Source organism: Narcine bancroftii, chromosome 3 (assembly GCF_036971445.1).
Source record: "Narcine bancroftii isolate sNarBan1 chromosome 3, sNarBan1.hap1, whole genome shotgun sequence".
NCBI classification, from domain to species: domain Eukaryota; kingdom Metazoa; phylum Chordata; class Chondrichthyes; order Torpediniformes; family Narcinidae; genus Narcine; species Narcine bancroftii.
In genome coordinates, this window is record NC_091471.1 from 308,876,038 (window position 1) to 308,903,131 (window position 27,094).

The 27,094-nt window shown below is 39.5% G+C and overlaps 1 protein-coding gene across 9 annotated transcripts in view; it reads left to right on the plus strand.

Annotated features, from left to right (window-relative positions):
* The window catches only part of LOC138759047 (zinc finger RNA-binding protein-like), a 50,592-nt gene extending 25,514 nt beyond the window's left edge, over positions 1-25,078 (plus strand). For 8 of the 9 annotated variants that reach the window (XM_069928872.1, XM_069928875.1, XM_069928874.1 and 5 more), the window contains 11 exons: positions 4,015-4,134; positions 6,594-6,739; positions 8,126-8,267; positions 9,811-10,001; positions 15,422-15,593; positions 16,358-16,499; positions 16,763-16,860; positions 18,831-18,926; positions 19,985-20,096; positions 21,289-21,386; positions 22,899-25,078. In XM_069928872.1, the coding sequence (XP_069784973.1) occupies positions 4,015-4,134; positions 6,594-6,739; positions 8,126-8,267; positions 9,811-10,001; positions 15,422-15,593; positions 16,358-16,499; positions 16,763-16,860; positions 18,831-18,926; positions 19,985-20,096; positions 21,289-21,386; positions 22,899-23,081 (1,500 nt within the window). In that variant the 3' untranslated portion in view covers positions 23,082-25,078. The remainder of the gene's footprint in view (positions 1-4,014; positions 4,135-6,593; positions 6,740-8,125; positions 8,268-9,810; positions 10,002-15,421; positions 15,594-16,357; positions 16,500-16,762; positions 16,861-18,830; positions 18,927-19,984; positions 20,097-21,288; positions 21,387-22,898) is intronic. The other variant, XR_011354606.1, reaches the window with a different exon arrangement.
* Positions 25,079-27,094: the final 2,016 nt, after the last annotated feature.

Genomic DNA, 27,094 nt, shown 5'->3' on the forward strand with positions numbered 1-27,094 from the left:
TTCCTTGATTGTTACTTTGTCAAAATCCTGGAACTACCTGTCTAACAACACTGCTGGAGTACGTTCAAACTTCAGAGTTGGTTGATCAGCACCTGTTCAAGGCAACTAGAAATGGGCCAGAGGTACCCATAATCCCATTCTAATTCGAGATGAAGTATCGCCTCTGGGTTAAGTGGGGTTAGAAAATGGGATTTTTGGTCCAGGGTGAGCAAATGCAACTCATACTTCATCAATACTTTAATTTCCATTATAAATGTTCCCACACTTGCTGAAGATTTTAAATGTCCCTCCATTCATAAAGCTAGTCATTGCAATGCAAGTCTACATAGCAATTTATGATTTATATTGCTAATTATATATTTATATTGATTATATTGACAAGATGAAAGCAGATATCATTGTGGTATTACTTTCCTGTAGCATCATGAATGATATGACTGAGAATGTTTTCATTCTTGCCTACCTCCTGATATTTGAGTGGTCTGTATCTCTCTTCATCTATTCATTTATTACACTTTTCTTTTTTAACATTCTACAAACCTTTCCATGTAGGCAATGCTGAGAGCTCACCTCAGCCTTCAACTTGAATTCCTGCTCTTCTGCCTTACTGTTTCTTTAGGTTTTCTTTCTATTTCAAATAAGCAGATTCATTCTTTCTCAACAGTATTAGAAAGTTGTGCTGTTATAATTAATCAAATATCAACAAAACACGGGTAAATTTCTCATTTCCTTCGAAGTAATTGACAGAGAACATTTATACATAAAGATGAGAAGTAAAAATACTTCGCTCGTTCCATTTTAATATGGAGTAGTGGTGACAATAGAAATGTAGCTTGAAGTTGATCTGAGTCCCATCGTGCATAACAACCAGTTTACCTAAAAGAGAAACTAAAACAACTTCTGCCAATAATAGCAGGGCATATACTCCAGATAAATAATGAGTAAAAAATGCGTGCATAAAATGAATCTCACAGCAGTCGTCAAGCTTGATAGATAGGGAAATCACCCATCATCTCTAACCTAGCTGGCTATAGAACTGTGTCACACCCAATCCTCAATTTATGAAAGGGGGCATTCCTGGAAAAAATTTTGTTTATCAATTAAAAATATTAGGTAAAATATATACTAGGTATTGTGAATGTATTTCTGTTGGCAAAGAGTAGCAAACTGTTAATTGTAGCAAAAAAAGACATAAATCGAGGAAACATTTTGCAAAAAAACTGGCAGTATTCTAGTGCAAAATTGAAGATTGAACTTTCTTAAAACAAGGAATATCTGCATCTTTGAAAATGTTATCTCCATAAATCTTGAAATTGGTTATCAAATTAAATAGTTTTGAAAATATTTTGACAGTATTAAAACAGAAGATATAATTCAACCATGATTCAATGAAAATGCAGAAATTGAACAGAGTTTTATTGATCAGACTGCAGTCTTAATTCTTGACAGAGACTGGTTTTCAAGACTGAAAAAAAATCAAAGTTAATAAAAGAATTTGGTGTTTGGTCATTTCAGTTCCTAATTTTTTTTTAAAAATCTGATCAAAGTATTTTTAAAAAAACTAAATGTTTCACTTCGTATAAAGCAGGAGATTAGGGAAAAACAAATCTCAGGGAAGGGAGGCAAAAGGATTTGCATAATTACAGCATTGGAAATAAAGCAGGAGCATGCCAGGTCCCTCAAACGTTGTCTGAGATAATGGTTGACAATCCCAGGGATTTATTTCCAGCCTGCTTCCCATAACCCTCTATTCTTCATTGGTCAGAAATCTACCCCTCTCAATCCTGAATATATTCAATAATTCAGCCTCCTTGATGTCTGGGTTACAGATTATTGAGCTTTTGTAACCCTCATAAGAAATTTGTCCATCTCTATTCATGGGTTATCCCTTACTTTGAAATTCTCCTGCAAAGTTTGAGTTTCTCCCACAAAGGAGACATGGGCTGAAGGGCCTGTTCCTGTGCTATACTGTCATCTTAGTACCTACCTTATTAAGCCCTTTTGGAGTCTCATATGCTTCAATAAGATCACCTTTCGTTCTTCACAGCTCCATTGAGTGTAGGCCCATCTTGTTCAACTTTTCCTCTTGTAAGACAACCTCTTCATCCCAGGAATCAACATAGTGCCTCATTGTAAGTATATCCCTCCTTGTACAAGGAGACCAAAACTGTGTACATTACTCTCAGCCTGGTCTCACCAATGCCCTTTACAGTTGTACGTGAATTCTTTTGTGTTCCATTTGCTTTCCTCACTACAACCTGTACTTCAATGCTAACTTTGTTTAATGTGCAAGGGCATCTGATTCCCCAATACCACAGAATGTTGAGGTTTCTTTCCATTTAAATACGTAATATTTTGCTTTTCTGTTCTGACCAAAATGGATACCATAGCATTTATCTACATCAGCAAAATTCTTAACCACGAACGTAACCCTTTGTAGATTCTGCATCCTCTTAGCAGTTTGCTTTCCAATCTCTCTTTGTATTGTCAGAATTTTGACCTCTGTGCACTCGATCCTGTCCTCTAAATCAGTGGTTTTCAAACTGCACCCCCCCCCCCATCACATTCCACCCTGTGCCACAAGTGCTCTGATTAGTAAGGGATTGCTTAAAGTGGTATGTGAGTGGAAATAAAAAGATTTGAAATCCACTCTTTTAATTGTAACTAATTGACATGTTATGTGCACAGTTTCATAACTTCAAAGGAAATAGGTCAATGACAATTTTTCTCAAGCAAAATATTTCAGTTAACAATTGAGTCTAGAGCAGTGGTTCTCAACCTTCCCACACTCACATACCACTTAAAGCAATCTCTTAATAATTACAGAGCACTTATGGCATAGGGATTGCTTAAGGTGGAATGTGAGTTTAGGGGGGCAGTTTGAAAACCAGTGATCTAAATAATTAATGTAGTTTGCAAACACTTGAAGCCCCAGCACTGGTCCCTGTGACATTCTGCTAGTTGTGACTTGCAGCCCTGAAAATTATCTTGAGCTTTGGCTAATTCTCTATCCTTGTTGATTATTATTATGCTGTGCAGTAATATTCATGAAACACCTTATTGAAATCGAAATAGAGTCCATTCACTGGCTTTCCTCTTTCCTGCCTTGTCTTCAAATATCTGCAGTTCAGTTTTCCTTTCATAAGGCAATGTTGACTTTGCTTGATTTTTGTCCTTGCAACTACAGGTATTCCCCGACTTACAACCTCTTCAACTTACAGTCAAGCATATATATGACCAAATTTTTTTTAAAATAAAGAAAAAAATACAAAATTACATTTTTACAGTGAAAGTAGGGCCTATCTATGGAAAATAACAACTGTGGGCAGGGATGGCCAACCTCTCACAAGAGCTAGCCACCATATTTTATTTGACAAACAATAACATGGATACAGTGCATTCCGACATCCATTTTGAGATACGACTGGTCAGTCAGAACAGAACACAGATGTAAGTTGAGGAATACCTGTACTTTTCTGATGGATTTACTAATTTTCCTATAATAAGCTGTCAGGTTCAATGGCTTTTAGCTTCCTACTTCCTCCTTTCTTGAATAGGGACAATACATTTGTGATTTTTTTTTCTTTTTTTGGAGGACCAATTGAGATTCTAGAGAATTTAAGGCTATAGATGGTAGACCATTAGATCCCAGATTCATCGGTTTGACTTGGAGCTTTTCCCTGGTGAAAGTGATTGCTCCCTTTTATCCTAGATGTTCTGTTATTATTGGGATGTGTTTGGAGTCTTCTCTTGTGAATCCAGATGAAATATTTGTTCAGGTCATGGCATTTCCTGATTTCCTTTGATCAGTTTCAAAGTCTCAATCTCTAATGATTGGAAAGATCTTTAGAACATAACAAGAATTGGACAATTGATTATAAAGAAAGTTTTTTTTAAAGGCTATTTTGAATTGATTTGTCTGAGGTTTCTGAGACTTTGGTATTGTTTCTTTTTCCAGCCCACATTTATCTTTCAACTTTGCTCACACAATTTATTTAATTTTATTTTGCTTAGGTCCGCAATGATGAAGGAAAAGTAATCAGATTTCATTGCAAGCTTTGCGAATGTAGCTTTAACGATCCTAATGCAAAAGACATGCATTTGAAAGGTCGCAGGCATAGACTGCAGTATAAGGTAAGAACATCATTTATGTATGCGAACCTACAGTACTATGTCCTGCTTATTTTTTTTATTTTGGTGAATACTGGAGTTTTACAAATCAGCTATTATATGTAGGGCATATTTCAGCAAGGTCTGTTGAACCCTTATTTTGAGGATGTTGTGTTTGATTTGTTTTAGCTTCTTGAAATGGTTAGGTAACTAAAGGAAATGTTCTGCACCAAAGGGTTGAGTCATGAGCATAGTTCTGGTTCTACAGTAATGGGTACCTAAAAGTATAAGGAGCAGGCCTTGTTGACCTTTGGTTTTGTTCACAGATTACGTAGGGTGTAGACTCTACAGTCTGAAACTGGAGACTGCAATACTGCATTCTTTAAATTTGCAGTTGTTGCAGTTACTGTGTGGCTACAAAACTGAATATCTCTCCTCGTACTGCATGTTATGTATGACCTCAGTAACATGCTACATTTTTATCACCAAAATTCCTGTTGTCAAAAATTGATGGACCCATATTTCTGGTCTGCAAAAATTACACAGCTATTATATACTTATGATGTTTTGTTTGTTTACTGAAATTTAGTACACAATGGGTTCTACCTAGCTGGGGAAAAAAGGCTTGTTAACTTAAAAAGTGGCTCATAGTTTTGCTTATACCCTGCTTGGTGATGTTTCAATTGATTTCCCTTAAATGATTCACATATCTCACAGACATGAGATGATTTGTTAACATATGCAATGCTATGTTGTGTACTCCTATAGCAAGATGGTGTCTCCAGTTCTATCTGGAGCATGAAAAAGAGCAGACCATGAATATTTAAGGAAAATGAGGAGGTGTTTTTCTCCCTTTCGATGCTAAAGCATTCTGTGCATGTTTTTGCAAAGGCTGTGGTTGCTTTACTATTTTGACAGTATAACAGATCCACAAAACTGGTTGTGCATATTCAAAAAGATGAAATAGAAATCTGAAATGTAAAGAGAAAATGTTGGAAATACTCGGATCAAAAAGCCTCTGCAAAGAGAAATAGTTAACATCTTGGGACCATGGTCTTTCATCAGATCGAGAAAAGGTTTGAAATCAAATACTTTTTAAGAAGGGGAGGATAGAAAGAACAAAATGTCTAATGAGATGGAGACAAAAACTGAATGATGTAGATGAGTGAGTGATGAAGGTTTTTAATTGCAGTATTGGGCTTTCTCTGCCACCAGAATCTTGCTTATTTTTAAATATAAGCAAGTTGCAAGTTAAGTAAAGATCAGAGTTTGGCTCTATGGTGATGCTGGAAGCTAGCTTACTTTATAGTGCACCCATAGCTCAAGCTTAACATAAAAAGACCTTCTGTGGAATACTTTGAGATACTTAAGATGGTACTTCAGCATTAAGTACAGAGTTCTACATGAAGCATCAGCAATCTCCTTTTTTTTATTAGACTAATCCAAGCTATAAGGCTATTCCACTCCATTGAACTGCTCCATGCTGGGAATTCCAGATCTACTTTGTCCAACAGTGCTGAGGTCTATTTGTTTGGATTTTTAAATCCTTTGCTTCTGTCTAAACAATTGCAGGGCCTTGACAGATATTTGAGACCAACTCTGACGCTTGTAATCATGCAGCTTCTGTTTATGAAAAAAAAAACACCCACTATTATTGACAATTCAAAGGGCTTAATCACATACTGGTCTTCATTTTTACTTAATGCAATGATAGTCTTTAATTATGCTTGCGCAATGATCAACTTTTGCACTTGTATTTTCCATCAGATAGAAATGAGAGTATTATTGCTTATTTTTTTTTTAAAATGGCTTCTGGCACTGAGATGAAATTCAGGGGAAGATTCAGGGCCAAACGGTTAACATAGTGGTTAACACAACGCTGATACAGTGACCCAGGTTCAAATCTGCTGCTGCTATAAGGAGTTTGTACATTCTCCCTGTGTCTGCATAGGTTTCCTCCAGTTTCCTCCCACCCTTCAAGATGTACAGGGGTTGTAGGTCAATTGGGTGGCACAGGCTCGTGGGCCAAAAGGGCCTGTTACCATGTTGCATTTTTAAAATTCTAAAAAAATAATTATCTGAAATGTTTAGACTTGAAGAGACAAAACTAATTAGGCCCAAGGAATTAAAGCTAAGACATAAAAGCTGACTATTCGCATCTGGGGGGGGGAAAATGTAGGTTAAAGTTTTGAGTGGATTCCTGTAAGTTACACATGAAATATTTACTATGTCTTTCCATTTCAGACAAATGTCAGGAGGTAGGTGAAATAAATACTGATTAAGGAATGCATTTGAGTCAAGTTTGGTTTCAGAGATCCTTAGACTCAACTCAGTAGGAACAGAATTTTTAAAGAGCATTGACTTTGAGTGTGCTGGACTCTGATGTTCTGCAATTTTATAATTTGCACATTTTTGATAGTCCAGCCAGTGGGCGTAAAAGCTTTTTTTTTGACATATTAATGAATTCTGGTTTTGATTGAAAGAAAAAAGTGAATCCAGACCTTCAGGTTGAAATAAAACCAAGTATCCGTGCTCGGAAAATCCATGAGGAGAAGATGAGAAAGCAAATGCAGAAGGAGGAATACTGGAGAAGAAGAGAAGAGGAAGAACGCTGGCGAATGGAAATGAGGTAAATGCAGAATTTTGACTGGAAACTGATTTGCAAAACAAACTTCTGAAAGAATTTCTGTTCATTTATGGGGGATTTTGTATGGCTGCTATAACTAAAACTTTCCTAACATTTTTGATGTGTTTTGGAATTTAAAGTATTACGACCATGGTAAAGATTAGTGGTAAAGATGGTCTACGGAACTGGTGATGTGGACTGCGTTGCTGAGAACGTACGCTTGTGATCTTTGGTTCTGGCCAGACCCAGAATATTGAGGCTCAATTTTTTTGAGCAGGTTACTGAATATCCATATTTTGTACAAACCAAAATGCTCTTGGGGTGATGGCTACTGCTGTATCAGACCCACCCAACATTTGTATAATAGAAATTATATAAAGTGCTATCCTCCTATACAATTTCATTTGCCCTATTTTTAATTAAGACAATGAAATTTTGCTTAGATTTGTTTAAAAATAAATAAGTATTGTAATATTTCCCTGCTGTGAATATTATTATCAAATTAAAAAAAAAGGAAATCAAGATTCCTTGTGCACTAATACACTCAGAGGTTTGTGGAATATAGTGACTCTTTTGTTCATTCATATCATGTGTGCTGTAATGGCAGTGCTCCCACTGGTGTAGACCCCAGAGAGCAGGGAGTAGAGACATAGCGCTGCTCCAAAAGGTTCAAATGCCCGGTCTGTACAGGCTTTAAACACCATGTTCGAGGAGCTGAAGGTGTTTTTATTTAAAATCCCGCGACCGTGCAGGTCTGTGCCCAAGATGGTGGCGCCAGTGCTTGGGAGTGGCCATGAAGGATTGCAGACTCCAGGAAGCAAAAATGGAGAGAATGTCTGCCATTGAGAAAGAGAAGCAGAGGAGCCAACCCTTCAGGATGGTGACCACGGCGGTGGACCAGTGAAGGGCTCAGTGGCTGAGGGACCCACATAGACTGCGGATGACTTGCAGATATGGGACCCTCATGCGCTGTGGGCTGCTGGAAACTGGCTCATGGGAACCAGATATTGGAGTGGGTTTCAGGAATGTGCTGAGGACAAAATGAGCTCTTGAGGGTCCTTGGGCACTGAAGGCTTCCTGATTGTTACAGAGGTTTGGATCTGGAGTTTGGGTAGATCGAGCAGGAGTCTGTGTGGCTGCAGGAGCATGGGAGGTTAATCTACGGATACTGTGACACTAAAGGGACTGTACTTTGCTTCTGTTTCTCTTTTATTGTATGGGTTGTCGGGCAAAACTAATGGTGACTCTGCCTTATGGCAGGCAGAGGCAATTTCATGTAACATTACATTTTCTTTACTGTTAAGTGACAATAAAGGAATCTTGAAAATGTTGGGGAGGTACAGCAAGTGAAGTATCCCTCTTTGAAATGTCTTCTATTCACTGTTGCAGACATTATGAAGAAGAAATGTATTGGAGGAGGATGGAGGAGGAACATATTTATTGGGAAGAGCAACGTCGGAGGATAGCACCAGACTGGCACCCACCACCACTCATGGGAAGATTGGGCATGCCCCAAGCTCCTGCACCCATGGTATGTTTACTGTAATGGTATTTTAAAATTTATTCAAAAGGAGCTCCTTATTTAAAAATATGAAATTATTTTGTTCTGTGCAAATTTTTTAATTATAAATTGCTCTCTATCGCAAAGAAGTACTGAATATTTAACTTGAATTCTGTAAATGTCATTTGTCTTAAAGAAAAATTAAAATTTTACTTCCAATTGTATTACTAATAATGTTGCTGGCTGTTGTGGAAAAAATCTCAAATGCTGGTTACAGAAAGCCTTTAGTTTTAAAACATGATACCACGGAGAGAGTCTCTCTCTTAAAAGCAGAGCTCTGAGTCTCTCCTGAATAAAAGAGGTGCATATACTTATAATCCCAAGAACAAAGGAGGCATTACATCGTGCCCCAAGCAGTAAGGAATTAGCAGGTCACTTCTCCTTATCACCCTGACAAGGGCCTCATCTCCCAACTGGCCTCAGTAGCCTCTCACATTATCCCAATCAGCCTGAGGCTATAGCTACCTGAGCTTATACATCTCTCAGCTATTTGTTAAAGGCAAGACTGAATCCATCCTGCCAGGAAAAATGTTTAAAATGTCAGCAATCTATAGGCCATTTCATGTCGGGCCTCACCCTTGAGCCCGGCTACGGGACGGGTGGAATAATGGGAACTTACCTTTCAGACAGCAGCCCTAAAAGGCTGCTCCAGCGTCCCATTCATATCCAGAGGCGCCTCGTAGTGCCCTCCAGTTCCGGCGTAGGTGGGGCAACTGGTGCTGTAGCGCCACCCATCATAAATACACGGGAAAGCAATGGCCGTCTTCCCTACCCATAATCCCCCACGCAACTGAAACCGTTCAATGGTTCCCACAACAGTTCCAGTTACGTGGGGGATTATGGGTAGGGAAGACAGCCATTGCCACGTTTTGAGCTGCAGAGAGCAGCCGAAGCGGCTCCGTATGGCTGTCCCAATCCACACCGGCCGCCCCCTGATTGCCCCCACTGCCCTGCCAGTTCCCGCTATCCCGACTTCCCTAATGGTGCCCGCTGTCCTGAGGGCTCCCCGCCATTCCTGACTTGGAGGAAGAGGGTTGAGTGGGGAGATGGGTTGCAAGTTGACAGCATCATCAGCCCGCCCCTAAACAGCCGCTTAGTGCGGCTGTACATTCTGATTGATCGGCGGAGGAGATTATCCCTCTCGGAGAGGGGTTGGAATATGCGGTTTGAAGACTGCCTCCGCACATTCAGAAAGGTAGGTGGTGGAGTTTCTCTGCCATTACATCTCAGCTTTTGGGCTATTTTAAATGGCCTTGTGCTGGAAGATATGGAAAGCATAATTTTTCCTCCCCAGTGGCACATTGTCATAGTTCATTCACAGCACCCTATGGAATGATAGCTAAAGAACACTCTGCAAGTGTTCAATGGAAATTAACTCTTTGTACATCAATATTACCGTGAATGAAAGAGGAACGCTAGCATGACAGAGAACTGAAGTTCCTGTCAATTCTCATTTTTCACAGTCTTGCCATTTATCAAAAAACATGTTAATTCTTGTTTCTAAATATTTCAGCCTCCTCGTCGTCCTGATTCCTCAGACGATCGTTATATCATGGCAAAGCATGCAAACATATATCCCACAGAAGAAGAATTGCAGGCTGTGCAAAGGATTGTGTCTCAGACAGAGCGGGCTCTCAAATTGGTGTCTGATGTTATTTCTGACCAGGAAGGTCTCAAAAAGGATGAAGAAAATAAGGAGAAGGGGTAAGAAATAATTTGCATACATTGAACTAATGAGCTATTATTATTAAATCGGTATATAAGTATTTTGTATAATATTTTCGTTTTTTTGGACATTGTACTGTCAAGACCAGCATTTTTTTTTCCCATTTCCTAATTGCCCTTCAGAAAAAGGCACTGAGCTGCCTCAAGTTCTTGCAGGCTTTCTGGTGAAGGTACACCCACGTTGTCATTGGGCAAGGTATTCCAGCATTTAGTCACAATGACAATGAAGGTCCGATAATACATTTCCAGGTCAGAATTGTACATGATTTGGATGAAAACCTGCAGGTACTGTTGCTTCAATGAATAGGCCATTCTGTTCTCTACACCAGAGGTTGATGGTTTGGGAAGTTCTATTGGAGTAGTCTGGGTGAGAAACTGTGGCCAATGTATCAGGGGTGGAGAAAAATTAATATTTGGGTTGATCGCTGAGATGCCAATCCAGTGGGCTGCTTTGACTTGGATTATGTTGAGCATCTTCAGTGTTTTTGGTGCATATTCATACAGATGAATGGAGAGTAATCCATCACTTACTTGATTTACATCTTGTAGAAGGTGGAAAGGCATTGGGCTTTCTGAAGAAGTTACTCAGGCTATCAGCACCCATCTGGCAGGATCAGTTGAGTTTCTGGTTGATGATAATCTCAGAATGTTAGGAGACTCACTGGTGGTAACGACATTGAATGTCAAGAGTACATGGTTAGCTTCTCTCTTAGATACTAATGGGAATGGTTGAAAAGTGTTTTCAGGTGGCATAAGCAAGGCCAGCATTAAAGCCTGTCCCTAATTTTCCATGTTTGAGTGTGGGATGAACATTATTCCATATGCTCTACGTCACTACATTGCTAGATGGATATTTTGACATCCTGGCGCGCTGCAGTTTCATGTGTGATGGATTATATCATATTTTAAAATGCATATAAATATGTTTTTGGAGGAGATAGATTGTGGAGATTTCGTGTAGGTCACAAACACTTCACAAAAGAGATCTGATTTAAAATGCAAGAGCTTTGCTCAAACCAGACACTCTGGGCCCAGGGCCTTTGTAAAGTCAATAAAAAACTGCTTTGCTAAAGGTTTTCACAAGGAGGTGCAAATAGAAGAATCCGAGCTCAAGAGATTTCACAAGTAGTTAACTGGACATGCTGTGGAATAATGGATTATTGTTTTGAAAGTAACAGACGATCGGACTCAAAAGTTTGGGTCCAGTTCCACAATCTGTCTGGTTGCAGTTTGCTGTTCTAAGGAGGTCATGTGGAGAGAGAGAGAGAGAGAGAGTGCGAGAGACCAAAAAGGCTCTCTCTACGAGAGAGATTCCGTTTTCTGCAGTGGCTTTTGGAGGCTGCAGCATGGCAAGATGGCAGCTTGTTTAAACCCAATTTTGAAGACAGGTTGTGAGTTCTGAGTTCAGCGTGTTGAAAACCCTTGTGGTCCTTAGAAGAGGAAATGGCTGGCTAGAGTGTTTCACCTGAAATAAGGGAAACAAAAGGAACTCTGTGGTGACCTAGAAGAAGGGTTTATCATTTGGAAAACCCTGATGGGTCAAATTTCGGTAAGACACTGAAGTGGCTGATGGAAGTAAATCAGTTTGTGTGTGTCCAATGAGCAACAGATCTCTCTCTGAAACCAACAAGAAGCTTCCTGAGTTGTAACCAATTACCTTTCAGCACCAGAGCTTGGTGAAAATTCATAAATGTTAAATTCTGTGTACAATATAAGAATTGCCTGATACTGGTAAACTTGGACTGCGAATCAAAGAACTTTTCTGAACTTGTACACATTACATATACATGCACTTAGAATTAGAAGTGGATTAAGTTATGTTAAGATTAATTTGATCCTGTTTTTATGTTTAAAAAAAAATTAAAAACTACTTTCGTTTAAGTAACCATTTGTCTTGGTGAATTTCTATTACTGCTGGGTTTTGGGGTCCTCTGGGCCCGTAACACATGCCACGTCTTTGCTCTTGTTCTAAGATGAGTCGACCATTACAATGTGCATGTGCATGGGTTACGATTTTGGGGAATGCAATAAGTTGTGGCAAAATAGCCCAGCTTGTTGAACGTTACAGATACCTATACTGTTTTTAACAATGCTTTGAGCGGAGCGACATGGTATGTTTGAACAGAGCAGACCCATGCTAATGCATCATGGGGTCCCAAAATCTCTCTCACCAACCACCAATGATCAGTTTTAAATTTTAATTAATGTAGCAGAATGGTTCAATTTTATTTGGCTTCCAGCTCGACACATACATTATTGTTTGTATACTGTATTATTCGAGGCTGTAGATTCACAGTCCACGATTGCGGTCCCCAAGATTCTACCACTTACTGGCTCAGTAACCAAAGTTTTTCACTGGGAGAACATACAATCTGCATAAAGAAAGAGTGATTATGTCTGGATTGAACCCAGATCATGTGAGGCAGAGGTTTTACCTGAATAGTGCGTATATTTTACATCACGCTAGATGCCGACGCTGCTATGCTATACATCCAGTCTCTTTTGCTTCGGGAAGCTGGTTTGCAGTGTAAAAGGATTTACTGACCTGGATTTTCTTCTGTTCTGTGTGAACAGGCAAGCCAGCGTCCAGAGACTGGCATGTAAACAGCAGGGTAAAAAAAAATTTATACTCCTAGGTTCTGACTCTCTCCACCTCCTTCCCATCAATGCAGACAGTTGTGTAATCTCTCAGCCTCTCCTATCTAAAATCACTAATAAGCTCCTTGGGTCTTGATATTGGAGCAAGATTGTTTTTCTCCCACCACCCAACCAGGTTCTCCATCTTATATTCTGCGTCATTATTTCCAGTTATTCGGCCAACAACGTGGTCAAAAGTACCAAAATAATGTACCAGCTGTCTGTAGCTCTGCATTTTTGTACTATTTTACTGTGTAAAAGATATCTTCTAACATCTGCAATCATTGCATTCTTAATACTTGTGAACTTAAAAAAAAAAAAAAAAAAAAAATTGCTGAGAGTGAATGTTCATCATAACCCTGGAGAACTCTGGGGAGGAAAGTTCAGTCATCTATTCTACCCCACCCTATTCGCACACCTTTGTCTGCATCCATCAAAACAAGGTGCAGAGTGCTGATAAGTTGCAAATTAATAATTTTGCCTACCTCCCCATGACTTTCAATGGTATCACCATTAAATTCATATAATCTGATCTGACCTATTCAGGACTGTAAATGATGGGCAATATATGCTGACCCAAATCCTTAAAAATGAATAAGATATCAGTATTCTGAGGAGAGGTAGGCTAATGTTGACCAGCAACTAAATTACATCTTTCTTACCCAAGTCCTCTGTCTGCGTGACCAGTTCACTCAGTCATGTACCATTGGTCTTCTGGTGATCCAGTAGACTAGCAATCTCCAAGCCAAATTTTCACCAATTAAATTGATAGGGTGGCACAGTTAGTGTAGTGGTAACAGCTCAACAAGGCACACAATTTGTTTTCAGATAAGAGCTATCGCAAAATGAATATTCTCTAATCACAGAATGGATATTCTCGACGATTCACCACTTGATTCCTTTAAACCTTTTTTGAATAGGTGATGGAATAGATTGCACCTTCCTTGATGAGTTTAGCTCCAACAACATTGGCTGATATGTTTTAATGGTTCTCACCTCTCCCCATTTAACATTCATTCATTCCATCACTGGTGTATTATCCACCATCCATAAATGTACTGCAAAAAAACTTGTCTTCAATAACATCTCCCAAGCAGCAAGTTCTATCAGCTAGAAGGACAGAATTCACCTCCAAATTCTATTTCACCATGTTTACTTTAAGATGCATTGCAATTCCTCTAACATCCCTAAGCCAAAATGCTAAAGTTCTCTGCCCAACAGAATCGAAGGTGCATCTTCACCAAATAAGATGCTCCAGGTCAGGAAAGGGGCTCCCCATTGCCTTCTCAAAAACAATTGGAATAAAGTGATAAGTGCTGGCAGTGCTTGCTTTAATCACCCCACAAGAAAAAGGAACTTCCATTTTACATATTTCTATTATCACATTTACATCAATGTAAGATGTTATTAGGCCTTTCTTGTTTTTGTTGCATCAGAGTTATCCCATTCACTGATTAATTTCCATGCAATCTATTCTCTCATGTCCGTTAGTACCTGCTTGATTTCCATTTTCAAAAAATTGATACCAGCCTGTTAGATAATCAAAGGTGGAGAGGGTGAGCAAATTTAGGTTCTTAGGAGTCACTATCTCAGGATCTTTCCTGGATCCAACACACTAATGGCATTGTGAAGAAAGCACATCCAATTTAATCTTTCTATCTATTCCTCCAGAAACAAGAAATGAATCCGATTTGTTTTATTTAATGGTTAAACTGGCCTTTGAGCTGACAGTTGAATCTTGTATTCAGCATTATTGCCAATAAGGTGTCCTTCTGGCCCATTCCACACTTGAAAGCAGAGTTTTCTGTAAATTCACTTTGTACTCCTCAGGAGTTTGCGGAGGTTTGGTATGACACGAGCCAGCACACACTCTGTTCTTGCTGCTGCCATCAGGAATGAGGTCTCGGTGCCACAAGACTCGCACCACCAGGTTCAAGGACAGCTGCTACCCCTCCACCCACAACAAACTCAGTCAGAAAGCTCTTTTACACAGAGCTTGAAAAGCGGATTGGGGGAGGATCCAAACTCACCCATCTTCTATCTGCCAAGAGGGGTACTGCCACCGGAGGAGCGAAGCTCTCCACAACCAATTTAAAATTGTATACCCATATTGCTGGATCGAACCAGAAAGGACCCAAGACATCGTGAGGAAAATGCGGGAAATTCAAATACATTTTCGGGCACATAGGTTTTACATCACAGTTGATGCCGGCATTGATGTTAAACATCCTGCCTCCTTTGCTTCAGAAACCCAGCTTGCAGTGTGAAATATCACATGGAGCTGGCATTTTTTGTCTTCAGTATGAACATGCAAGCTGGCTTCCCGAGACGGGTCATGTCTATGGAGATACTGCAGCTTTGGAGTCTAAAGAAGGCCTAGGGGCTCATTTAAGGGGCCCTTACTTGAGCAGTTTATTAATTTTTTTTTAATTCTCTATTGCCCAGTCCATTTGTTTACATTCATTTTCTGTTTACAGTTTTTTATTTGTTTACATGTATATGCTGTGTACATTTTTTTTTGCATTATCAATGTGGTAATTCTGCCTCACCCACAGAAAAAGAATCTCAGGGTTTTATGTGATGTAAGTAGTCTGACAATAAATCTGACTAGCAGCCCACACAACTATGGATAGGAGGAAACTAGCACAACTGGGAGAAGTCCATTTGGTTTTGCTGAAATATACTGGCCTAATTAATATGTCAGATTACTCCAGTTAGACTTGAAACTCCTGTTTAAAGGTCTTCCTATTATATTTTCACAGAAAAGGTGACATTGGAGCACGTATATTGAAAGGAGTCATGCGTGTTGGTGTGTTGGCAAAAGGATTACTTCTGCGTGGTGATCGGAAAGTTAATCTTATCCTGCTGTCTGCTCAAAAACCCACAAAAACCCTTTTGGAGAAAATTTCAGCCATCCTGCCTAAACAACTCTTGGTAACCATCTTTTATTAATGTAAATAAACTTTGCTGCAGCTGTTTTGTGTTCTGACTAAAATAGGTGAAAATCTGCAAGTCTCTGTTAATTTGTCAGCTAGGTTTATTTTATAATTTAAAAGATATCTGCAAGGTGTGCGTGTATAATGGCTCAGTTCGTTTTATGAAAATCATTTTCATTTCACGAGGAAAGATTGGAAAACATTTTCAGCTGGAGTTGGCTTTCCATTTTTTCCAGATTTGATTTTAAAATCCAAACCAAGTGATTTTTAACTCTGTAAATTGTGCAAATTGGTGGAACCGCAGCCAAATGACCAGACAGGCAGATGTTTTTTTATATACTTCCTCTGAAGGTGTTGACTCTTTTTTGGATGTTGTTCCACAGGGCACCCTATAGTACCTCGGCCAATTTTTAACATACAAGTCGAGGTGAGTGGTGACAAATTGTTTTGACTGTGAGGGTGAAATATTGCTGCAAAACCCTGTCAGCACTCACCCACTGTCCGCTAACTCTCTTTATTACTTGAGTAATAGTTAGGGATTGTAACATTTTTGTCCCCTAGTCTTGGGGCACTGAGGTTGATTATACATTTCACTGCCCCTCCACCCCCCCCCCCCCTTTTTCCCCCATAGTTGAAATCAGTTGAATACACACCCAGCTGTGCATCCTGGCTCAGCTCAGGATTATTCATGTACTGTCTGTTATTGGTTTTGTAATTTTCCCTCAGATCTTTTCATATAAGCTCTAAATGTTTGATTCACAGACCATAACAGAAGAATTGTATGACTTGAAAACCTGCCCAGATGAGTCTTGCATCTATCTTTCTACCAATAAAGAGCCCAAGATGCAGGTCAAAATTTCGCTGACCTCTCCCGTTATGCGAGATGATATTGTGAGAGATAAGGGTGAGATTCATACAAGACTTTTGAGCAACACTGCAATGGGCAGAAATCTGTGTGTTGATGTCTACCTGAATCACTGGGCTGGATGGGGTTTGGCCTCAAATGTTCTCAAGTATATAACAGAATTTGTTCAATTATCTCTGGTCAGCCCTCAGTTACTCAATTTGTTACTGTAGAAAACTAGTTAATATGGTGGCTTATTCAGTATTTTGGCTCTCATTTACCGTTAACTGTTGCTTTGAGACTATCCCTGCTTTATTTTTAAGATGCAACAACTGCCCCAGTTCAGGATCCTTCCGATGTACTGAACAAGCAAAAATGCCTTGAGGGTCTTGCTGCCCTTCGTCATGCCAAGTGGTTCCAGGTAAAAGTATCACATGGTGGTTTATTTTTCAGTATCTGGATACAGGAAATGCCATATTTCCTGGCATATGATTGTCAACCATTCACTAGGGACTTATGATTGTCAACCATTCACTAGGGAATTTGTGTTTTTATCTGGATTTGGAGTGGCATTACTTAATTACGAAGCTTAGAATTTGTATTGAGTTACTCAGTTAAATTTGTTTTTAGTTTTTTTTTAAATTGAAAATGCGGTCAATAAAACAGAAAATTATACAAATGCATAAATCCCCTCAGAATTTGGAAAGAAACAGAAATCAGTCCAAAGAAGGAGTAAAACTATTAACTTAGTAAAAACACAAATGCTGGAGGAACTCAGCAGGCCTTGCACCGTCCATAGGAGGTAAAGATAGATAATCAACATTTTGGGCCTGAGGCATTCTTCAAGGTATGAATAAGAAGCAGACAGGCACCTGAATTAAAAGGCTAGGGAGAAAGTATGAAAGGGTTTGGGGGGGGGAAGAAGTACAGACCTAAGGTGATAATTGGATATGAATAGGAGGGCAGCAGAGAAAAGGTGAGAGTTGATCAGTGGAGTGTGTGGCTCTATGAATGCGAGGTGGAGAAAAGGTTGACAGGGGGAAAAGGAAAGAGAGGGAGTCAGTGCTAGAGGAGAGGAGCAATAGCCATAGATGGGGTGGGGCACGCTAACAGAAACCAGAAAAGGTGATGTTGGGGGATGCCTGGACGGAATATGAAGTGTTTTTCCTCCAACTTGCAGGTGGTGCATGAGACCATTTACTGTTAACTTGCCTTTTATCTTGTATAGCTGTTGATGGCCTTGTTTACCAACATTTTTTGGTTTCCATTATATGACATTTTACTTTAGGAATCGTGCATTGATAATGGCCTTTTGGTTGAAAGCTTTTTTTTTTAGCCATCTGCAGAGCAGGGATTGCTTTAATCCCTTACAACTTCAACACAAGATGTTATAACTTTATCAGTAGGCTTTAAAGGCCTTATTTTTCCTTTTTCTTAGACTAACATCCATGTTACTATAATTCCGTGGATACCTTTTTCTGTACGTTTTAATGAGTGCAGAGCTTCAGAAAATCAATGACTGACATTTATAAAGTTGCTTCTCTCATGAGGAAAAAAACCTTTAATGTGCTTTTAAATATTTCCCTAAAGTACTGGAAATGGATTGACAGTGAATATGAAATGAAAGCATTGACAAATAAAGAATGGAAATGTACAGCTGGAATTAATTTGCACTTGAAGAACATTTTCTGTAAAGGTTATTTTCTTGAAAGTGAATTCCGATAATAATTACTATTAGTAATTAATTCTGATAATAATTATTATTATTCAACTGGGCAAATGTGTTGCTTGTTATTTGAATGCCTCTGGGCCAAAGATTGTCTTGGAGTTTTATCCTGAGTTTGTTTTAATAGGTAATATATATTTTTAAAAGTCATTGCATTCCATTACAGATAGACATCACTTCATCTGATGGTGATGGCTTTTCCTGTGATTCTTCTGTTGTGATCATCAACAAAAATGAGTCATTTCTTTGTTTTGCACTTTTGCTGAAAATGCACAGTAATTTTGGAAACTATTTTCATGAAGTCCCTATCTATAACTAGCTTTCCCTCCAAGAATTACCTTTCTGGTATTAGTAACGTAAGCAATTCTAAAAGGCAGAGCCAAACAAAAATTGCACATGTTGGAAATTTCCACACAAAACGTGGAGAGAGAAACCAACTTAACATTTTAGGTGGATAACTTTTCATTAATTCCAATGAAATCTGATGTGTTAACTCTTCCTTCTGCTAATTTGCTCAATACCTCAAAGATTAATTGATAATACTCTTTGTTGTTTGAGTTTAATGTATATTAAATCTGTTCGTTGATATAAAAGCATTTGGTAATATCTTTGCATTGTGCCTTTGTTGTTCAAAAATAATTGATAATTTTCTTTGCAAATGAAAGGCAAGGGCTAATGGCTTGCAATCCTGTGTGATCCTCATAAGAATACTACGTGACCTGTGCCAACGTGTGCCAACTTGGGGAGCCTTACCAGACTGGGTATGTATGCAAATATCACACGAGTTGATACTAGTAAAATTGGTTTCTTCTTCCCCATTCCTGCCCAGCCAATTTCAACTTTTTTTTCCCCAAAGGAATTTTTTAAAGTCATATAGCACGGTAACAGGCCATGAGTTCTGTACTATAATTCCATGGATCCAGCAGCACCTTAAGTGCACAGCCAAGTATGTCACATTAGCCTGCATCCATGAATTTTAGGAGCTATTCATTACAATCAACGTGGAGAAAATGACTGAACTCCCCTATTGAGTCGCTTTGTGCAAATCGCTGGATATTGGCACAAGAGTGGAAACCCCATGTTTTTTTTCATTATGTCTACACCAAGGCAATTCACGGGCAGGTTTTCCCCCATTCCTTCAATCGCAGCTCTGCTCCAGGTGAGATTGGCCAATACTAGTGAACTTGTAGATGCTTTGTCCCACCAAAGCCAATTTGCAGTTTTAAAGTAATATTTTATCCTTTTAACTGGTTTTAGAAAGAGGTTTTTATTGCTGCTGCCTCCGTCAAATTAAATGATTCCATTGTGTTCCTTCGAATGTAACTCCACATCTCTTTGTGGACTTTTGAGGTATTAAAATGGGATTTCTTTCAATATTTCAAAAAGTGATTTCTTCACCCTTCAGATCTAAACATCAGCTTTCCCTTGACTCTCCTATTTCCTTATTTGGCCTCGGAGACTTCTCGAACATGGTTCTTACCACTTTTTATTATTGACAGATGTAATCATTCTAAATGTACTAATTGCCCTGATGGTTTCTCTCATTTGCTGCCCGTGCTTTTAATTCCTTCTCCCCGTTCCTCCAGTGCTCGTTCACTCCTCCACTTAATGTATGAGTTGAATTTCTGGTGCAGAGATTGAACCTGCCTTTATTAATTCAGACTTGCATTTTCAGTTCAGTAGTTTTTTTAAAAGTTTAAATACTGACTGCTGTTCTGGGAAAAAAAAAGTCATCTTATTTTGTATAGACTGTATTTCACACCTTTGAAAGGAGGTTCAATTCAATTTTAATTCCACATTGCTTTTTTGATAAAAACAGGCTATGGAGCTGCTTGTGGAGAAAGCCATTAGCAGTTCTTCAGGCCCATTGAGTCCTGGTGATGCAATGCGGAGGGTATTGGAATCTATTGCCTCTGGAGTTCTTCTTCCAGGTTGGTGTCTCTTGCTTGTTTTGGGAGTGAATCATTTTTTGGCCTATATCTCGTGCAAGGCATTTCCTATCCTTTTTTTCAAATTGCATAATTTTTTGCTCAACTTAGAAGATGTCATCGTTGGGAATGGAACACCTCTTTGGACACACATTGGCAGCATTAAACCCTTGGGTCAAAGCAGAGCAATTTAACCATTTATGGGTCTCATTAAGGTCTCCCTACAGTTCCAAGTCCGTTCCAGTACAGTTGACTGCCTCATTGCTGAGATTATCTCGGTCTTTCCCGGCGGGAATGACAGTTTTTGTAGATCAGTTATTCTGCAATCATTCTGAACAATCTTACCAAGATTAAGCCAAATTAAAGGCCTTGTCAGATCGAAATGGATTTGCTCATTTTATGCAGAAATTTTCCAAAACGAATTTGAGCTCAGACACATGAAAAGGACATGGTCTCGCCCATAGTACAGCCATGTAACTGCCTTTCACTGCGTATCTCATTCATGGTTTAGAAGGGGTAACAAGAAAAGATTGAATACTCATTCCTAAGTGAGTAAAACTTGTATTTTTAAGATCAAGTTGAAGGCTTTGCAGCCAGATGTTTCGATGGTATTTTTTTAAAGAAACTCAAGCAATAGACTCCAGCATGTCATTGTATCACTGTGACTTGTACTCTTGTGTGTACATTTGTTGGCATCATTGTGCATTTTAGCTACATTGAATCTCCCTCAAACCTTCTTTATATTGACTATTTTATGTAATACTGAACAGAATGAAGAAAGCTAATTTTTGTATTGTATTAATAAAACTTAATGTGGATGCTAGGACTCCTGTTCACTCATTCATGCTTTCAAAATATAAACATCTATTGGCCAGTATCCAAAACATTATGCCCACCTTCTATAAGCCACTAACAATGGGAACTACAACTTGCAGCTGGTACTTCACTGCAAATGGAGTGCTAATTGTTGGGGATTCTTGCTGTCTAGATTATTCAGGAAATAGAATTCCCATTGTGATCAGGGATGATTTTAGATTTATTCTTGGATTAGCATGTGCACAGCAAAGTTTTTGATGCCATAATGATAGGTTTTGTAATTGTTGGTTTGACCAATGTTATCTGTGGTTAGAGGTATTTTTAAAAAATTCTGGTTTGATTTTCGTGTTTCACCATATTTTGAATTTGCTTGTAACAGATGGGCCTGGACTTCTAGATCCCTGTGAAAAAGACCACTGGGATGCCCTGTCCTGCATGAACCATCAGCAAAGAGAGGATGTTACAGCTAGTGCACAGGTAAGAGATCTGTGCCATCAATTTCCTGAAGATAGTATTTTTGCAATCTGCTTTCAAATCTGCCACAGTGAGGTGAAAGTGAAAAGGCAAGTTGTCTATAATCTGAAATTAAAACAGGAAATACAAAAGACATCGATCCCAAAGAGAGTGAAGATAGATTCCCCCCCCCCCCCCCTCGTGCCCCAAGGGATTTTTGCATTTGATACCTCTTAAGAAATGTAATAACTCGCAGGCACTGGCGGTCATCACCGTGGCTCCTGATGGCCTCAAGCAGATCTTGAAGTAATTTGAATTATTCTGACAAAGGGACATCAACCTGAACCATTTCCTCTTTGCACACAAGTTCCTGACCTACTGGAAACCCTGGTATCCTGCACCTATGGAGATTGGTAGTTTCCGGATATGCAAATTGTCCAGTTGCTTGAGACTCGCTCTTAAAATGCATACAGCTAATACATTAGTATTAGAAAAGGTTTGGACGCTGTTGAAATCAAGCTCAGAGGGAAGGCACAGGAAGCGCCACAACAAAGCTTCTGCCCCTGCTGCCCCTCCAGGCCTCACCTGTCAAGTAGGTGGCAAGTAGGGCCTGTCAAGGATCGCCCTGTCCAGCCCCTCCAGCTCGCACAAATTAAGCCCCACAAACTGAACGGAGCCATCATCATCCTATGGGATGGTGAGCCTGAAGAAGAAGACACCAATATTATGAATAAATAATTTAAAATACAAAAGACAGTGAAAAATGTAAAGTAATTTGAATAAAAAATAGTGTTATAGTCCTTAATTATGGAAAGTTCACTTTAATCAGGTAATTCCTATAACTTACAAAATTTAAATTTGAACCCCGATTGCTGGCGCTGTAACAGTGTTGCACTAACCGCTCGCTCAATGTGCCGTCCTCATAACCAATCCCCCCTTCCCCCGAAGTTTACAGATTAAACCTTATTAATATGCTAATAAAGATAAAGACGTATTAAGCAGGGATAAGGAGACACTTTGAGAGTCATGTCCATGTGTCATAGATTATGAATTTTGAATTATAAACCAAATATTTTTATTTTTTGTTGATACATGTATGGCTTTAAAAAATTTAAATAAAATGTTAACAAAGAGAGAGAGTCACCCCAACAGCAAGCAGCATCAACCAACTCTTCATCCTGGGTGACACCATTTTATTCAAACAACTTTATTCTATGAGCAAAGCAGAGACACGGCACCCGGCCTAATAACATTCGACCACCAGGTGGACCCAGAGGGCCCATGGTATAAAGCCGAGGTCCCAACCATGTGCTCTCTCTTTCTCCCCAGGATCACACTGTAAGCACAGCTAGCAGCCAACTAGATATTTATCTGAGTGGAAGAAAGCTGTATTGCCCCAAACAGTATTGTGCCTGTGTTTTCCTTTGGCACAGCCTGCCACAGCTGTTTCTTGTTTTATTTGCACCAACCAATTAGATTGTGGAGAAAATGTCATTTGTTTGCCAATTTAAGATAATTGTTTGTTTATCCTTCCAGCATGCACTGAGGTTGCTCGCGTTTAGGCAGATTCACAAAGTTCTTGGAATGGACCAACTACCCCAGCCAAAACCACGGTTTAACACACGAAATCGCAAAAGGAGACGAGACACCAGTGAAACAGCAGAAGGGGAAGGGGATGGAAAGAAAGACAAAAAAGACAGCGATACAGGAGACGTCTAGACCTGTTAGGAGTCGTGCAAAATTTTCAAGATTGCAATTTTTTTTATATGTTGCTGTTTAGTCTGAGACATTTGCAATTTTAGTGTTTTACTTGAACAACAATGTACTGTAGATTTAACTGCTTATTGAATAATAGCATCATTCCATGACGATCAAGTTGCCCATGGCAACAGTTCTCTTTCCCCGCTCACTTTCTTCCTACCCCCCTCCCAATTAATGTCTGTCGCAAGTGAGTTGACCTGGTCCAGAAACCCACGTTTTCATGATTTCAAAACCAAAGCCGATTTCGTGCTTCTCTGAGTGAGATGAGGCTGCTTTCTGTCATGAACTAATTAAAATGGCTAAGATGGTTTACATGCATTCAGATGAAAGATGGGGTGTATATTGTATATTTTATATCTATCCAGAAGTCAACATTTAAATGCAGGCGTCCCTTTTTGTGCCGAGAGCTGCTAAGCGCAAGTGATTTCAAGTACCTCCTGCTTTATTCTTTGTTATATTCCACACAAGCACTTTTTAAGTCTATGGGACTTTGTTTAAATAATTGTGCAAACCTCAGTAACTTACCAATTGGATATGACTGGTTTACTTTAAATTTGTGGTACAATGACAACTAAAAAATCTGAGGCCTTTGTGGTGATCATGGAGTCTGGTAGGCAAACCATTGTGTACACTGCATTGCTGGCACATTGTGTACCTTTTGCCAAAAGCAGAAAGGTCTACAATTTCAAAAATTGTTTCAGAAAGATTGATTTGACTTGTTTAACTCGTAATATGGCTCTTCCGCTTGGTTTGAAGATGCCTTTTTCCTATATCATTTGCTATATTTATTGGTGCCAGAATCAGATCTTTTCCTTGTACCTTCTTTCACTTTTCCAAAACTCGATTACTCGACCTGAAATTTGGCTGGATACTTAAGTGTTTTTGTAGCTCAATTAAATAAAGACAATTCTTCAAACAACTCTTGACACCTTTTGCAGCAGTGAATTACCATCTCTCTGCAAAATATCTTTTAAAGCTTCTCGTTTCTTTTAACTTTTTAGAAGGGTTTCTTTTAGTCTGTTCACTGTTTTCACATTTTGGTAATTCCAACAATTTTAAGTTTTTTTAAAAAAACATATTAAAATGTAAATTTCTCTGGAGAAACCCACCTCCAGTTCAGTGAAATAGTTTACTATTCGTAAATTTTTTTTCAAGGTACTAAATGACTTAACGACAACATCTACTGACAAACTAGTTTGAAGTCTTCTGCATCGATTGTGTATCCCAGACTAGGTATGAATCAAGAACTTGGTTACATGTGGTTTGTATAGGTGGTTGCGCTAGTGGGGGTGGGAGTGAATTTGAGTTTTTTTAAAGTTATCCCAGCTCATCTTATTAAAGGCCACGTCTGCCTTGTGAAGCCTTTCACACCTGATCTTTCCAGCTGTGTGGTGCCAAATTGTCCTGACATTGTGGGTGATATAATGATTCAAGATAGCTTGTGCACCAAAATTGCTGGGCATTCATAACTATAAAATCCCTTGTGCATAAAATGTACAGTTAAACTGGTTACACTATTGACATTTGTATAGGTAGGAAATGACTCACTGTAAGCAGACCTGACTCAGTTTTACTTATTGAAGTGTTATTTCCATTGAAATGTGGCTTTGTCCTCAGCTCTGTGGTATTTAAAAAAAAGTGTATTCAATTTTTTTTTGTTGGCAATGTATTGCATTACTGAAATAGCGTAAAAATGCTAATGAGAAAGAGTAGGGGATCTTTGTGTACTTTGGATCCTTTTTATGTTTTGAGGTAGATGTTCACAAACTGCAACTCTATGAAAATAACTGGGAAATAAAATCCTGACTGAATGACGGCATGTTCTGACAGTGCTTTTTGTTGCATTCAGAATTTCTGTAAATGTTTTTGAATGCCTAGTGATCGATTTCCCAGTGAGGTGCAGGATTTGTTTGCAAGACATACTTTGGTAAGTTAATAAAGTTACTTCAATGTGATATTCCTGTTTCTTTGGCTTGGCTTCGCGGACGAAGATTTATGGAGGGGGTAAATGTCCACGTCAGCTGCAGGCTCGTTTGTGGCTGACAAGTCCGATGCGGGACAGGCAGACACGGTTGCAGGGGAAAATTGGTTGGTTGGGGTTGGATGTTGGGTTTTTCCTCCTTTGTCTTTTGTCAGTGAGGGGGCTCTGCGGTCTTCTTCAAAGGAGGTTGCTGCCCGCCGAACTGTGAGGCGCCAAGATGCACGGTTTGAGGCGATATCAGCCCACTGGCGGTGGTCAATGTGGCAGGCACCAAGAGATTTCTTTAGGCAGTCCTTGTACCTCTTTGGTGCACCTCTGTCACGGTGGCCAGTGGAGAGCTCGCCACATAACACGATCTTGGGAAGGCGATGGTCCTCCATTCTGGAGACGTGACCCACCCAGCGCAGCTGGATCTTCAGCAGCGTGGACTCGATGCTGTCGGCCTCTGCCATCTCGAGTACTTCGATGTTTGTAATGGAGGATTAAAACCATGTACCCAGATGCTTTTTGCTTATGTGGAACTGACGACACTGGGTCCACACGCAGGTCACCTTACTTTCAGAACTAGCAGATGTAATTAAACTCAGCCATGGGGACTTATCTGAAGATACACTTTGAAATGGAATTCCACTGTGAGGCCCAGGGAAAGCAGTTGTCAAATGCAACACTCTGAAATTGACGAATTGGTCACAACCTGTCTTGCTCGAGAAGTTTTAATAAGTCTTTGTATCTACGAGATAAACCAGGAAATTATAACATCCTGGTTCCATAATAATTAATCTTCTAAATTGTAGAATGTAATGTTCAGTTTTGATTTTGACTGACAATTAGAAGGAGTAGGCGCATGATTAATTGTTTTTGGGGTATATAAGCCTGTGGTCCTGCTGCTGAAGTTTAGATTCTCCGAGGGGTGGGAACACCCCTTGTCAAGAAGGAAGAACAGCCAGAGTCCAAGCAACGTCCCGGTCGGGGGAGGTGGAGAAGCTGCTACCAGCGCCCTGACAACCTACTACAAGTGTGCAGTCGTTGCCTCGCTTCGGCAGTTGGGACCAGTCCAAGCGTTGATAAGTATAGTTGGGAAGGGCTTGCATATTGTAGTGTGAAATCAGCTTTTGAATTAGTAATAAACATTTGTATAAACTGAACTGCTCTCAGTGTGTGTGTCTATTTTCTTTCAGTAGCTCAAACACTGTGACCAATCTAAAATGAACAAAATGAGAGGTATAAGTTTACCCAAGACAATGTTAGGGATGAAGTCGCTCCAATGAATGTTGAGGATGGAGCGGAGACAACGCTGGTGGAAGCGTTCTAGGAGCCGTAGGTGATGCCGGTAGAGGACCCATGATTCGGAGCCGAACAGGAGTGTGGGTATGACAACGGCTCTGTATACGCTTATCTTTGTGATGTTTTTCAGTTGGTTGTTTTTCCAGACTCTTTTGTGTAGTCTTCCAAAGGCGCTATTTGCCTTGGCGAGTCTGTTGTCTATCTCATTGTCGATCCTTGCATCTGATGAAATGGTGCAGCCGAGATAGGTAAACTGGTTGACCGTTATGAGTTTTGTGTGCCCGATGGAGATGTGGGGGGGCTGGTAGTCATGGTGGGGATTTTGTGTGGTCATTTGTTCTCCAAAGAGTACTAGATTAAATATTGAGTTATTGCCATTCAAATGCCAGCCTATTTAGTAAGAAGACGGCAAGTAGAATTTCCAAATAACATTAGCAATAGCTGCCATAGTTGGTGGTAATATATTTTTAAAGTAAGGATAATTGATTAACAGAATCGACAATGCTGTTCCAGCTCCAGCGGTATGAACTGAGGTTTGAATCCTGCACTGTATGTAAGGGGTTTGTGCGTTCTCCCGTGACTACGTGGGTTTTCCACGGGTCCTCCAATTTCCTCCCACCATTCAAAGCATACTGTAGATCATTTGAGTGGAATTGGGCAGCATGGGTTCGTTGGCTGAAAGGGCCTGTTACTGTGCTGTATGTCT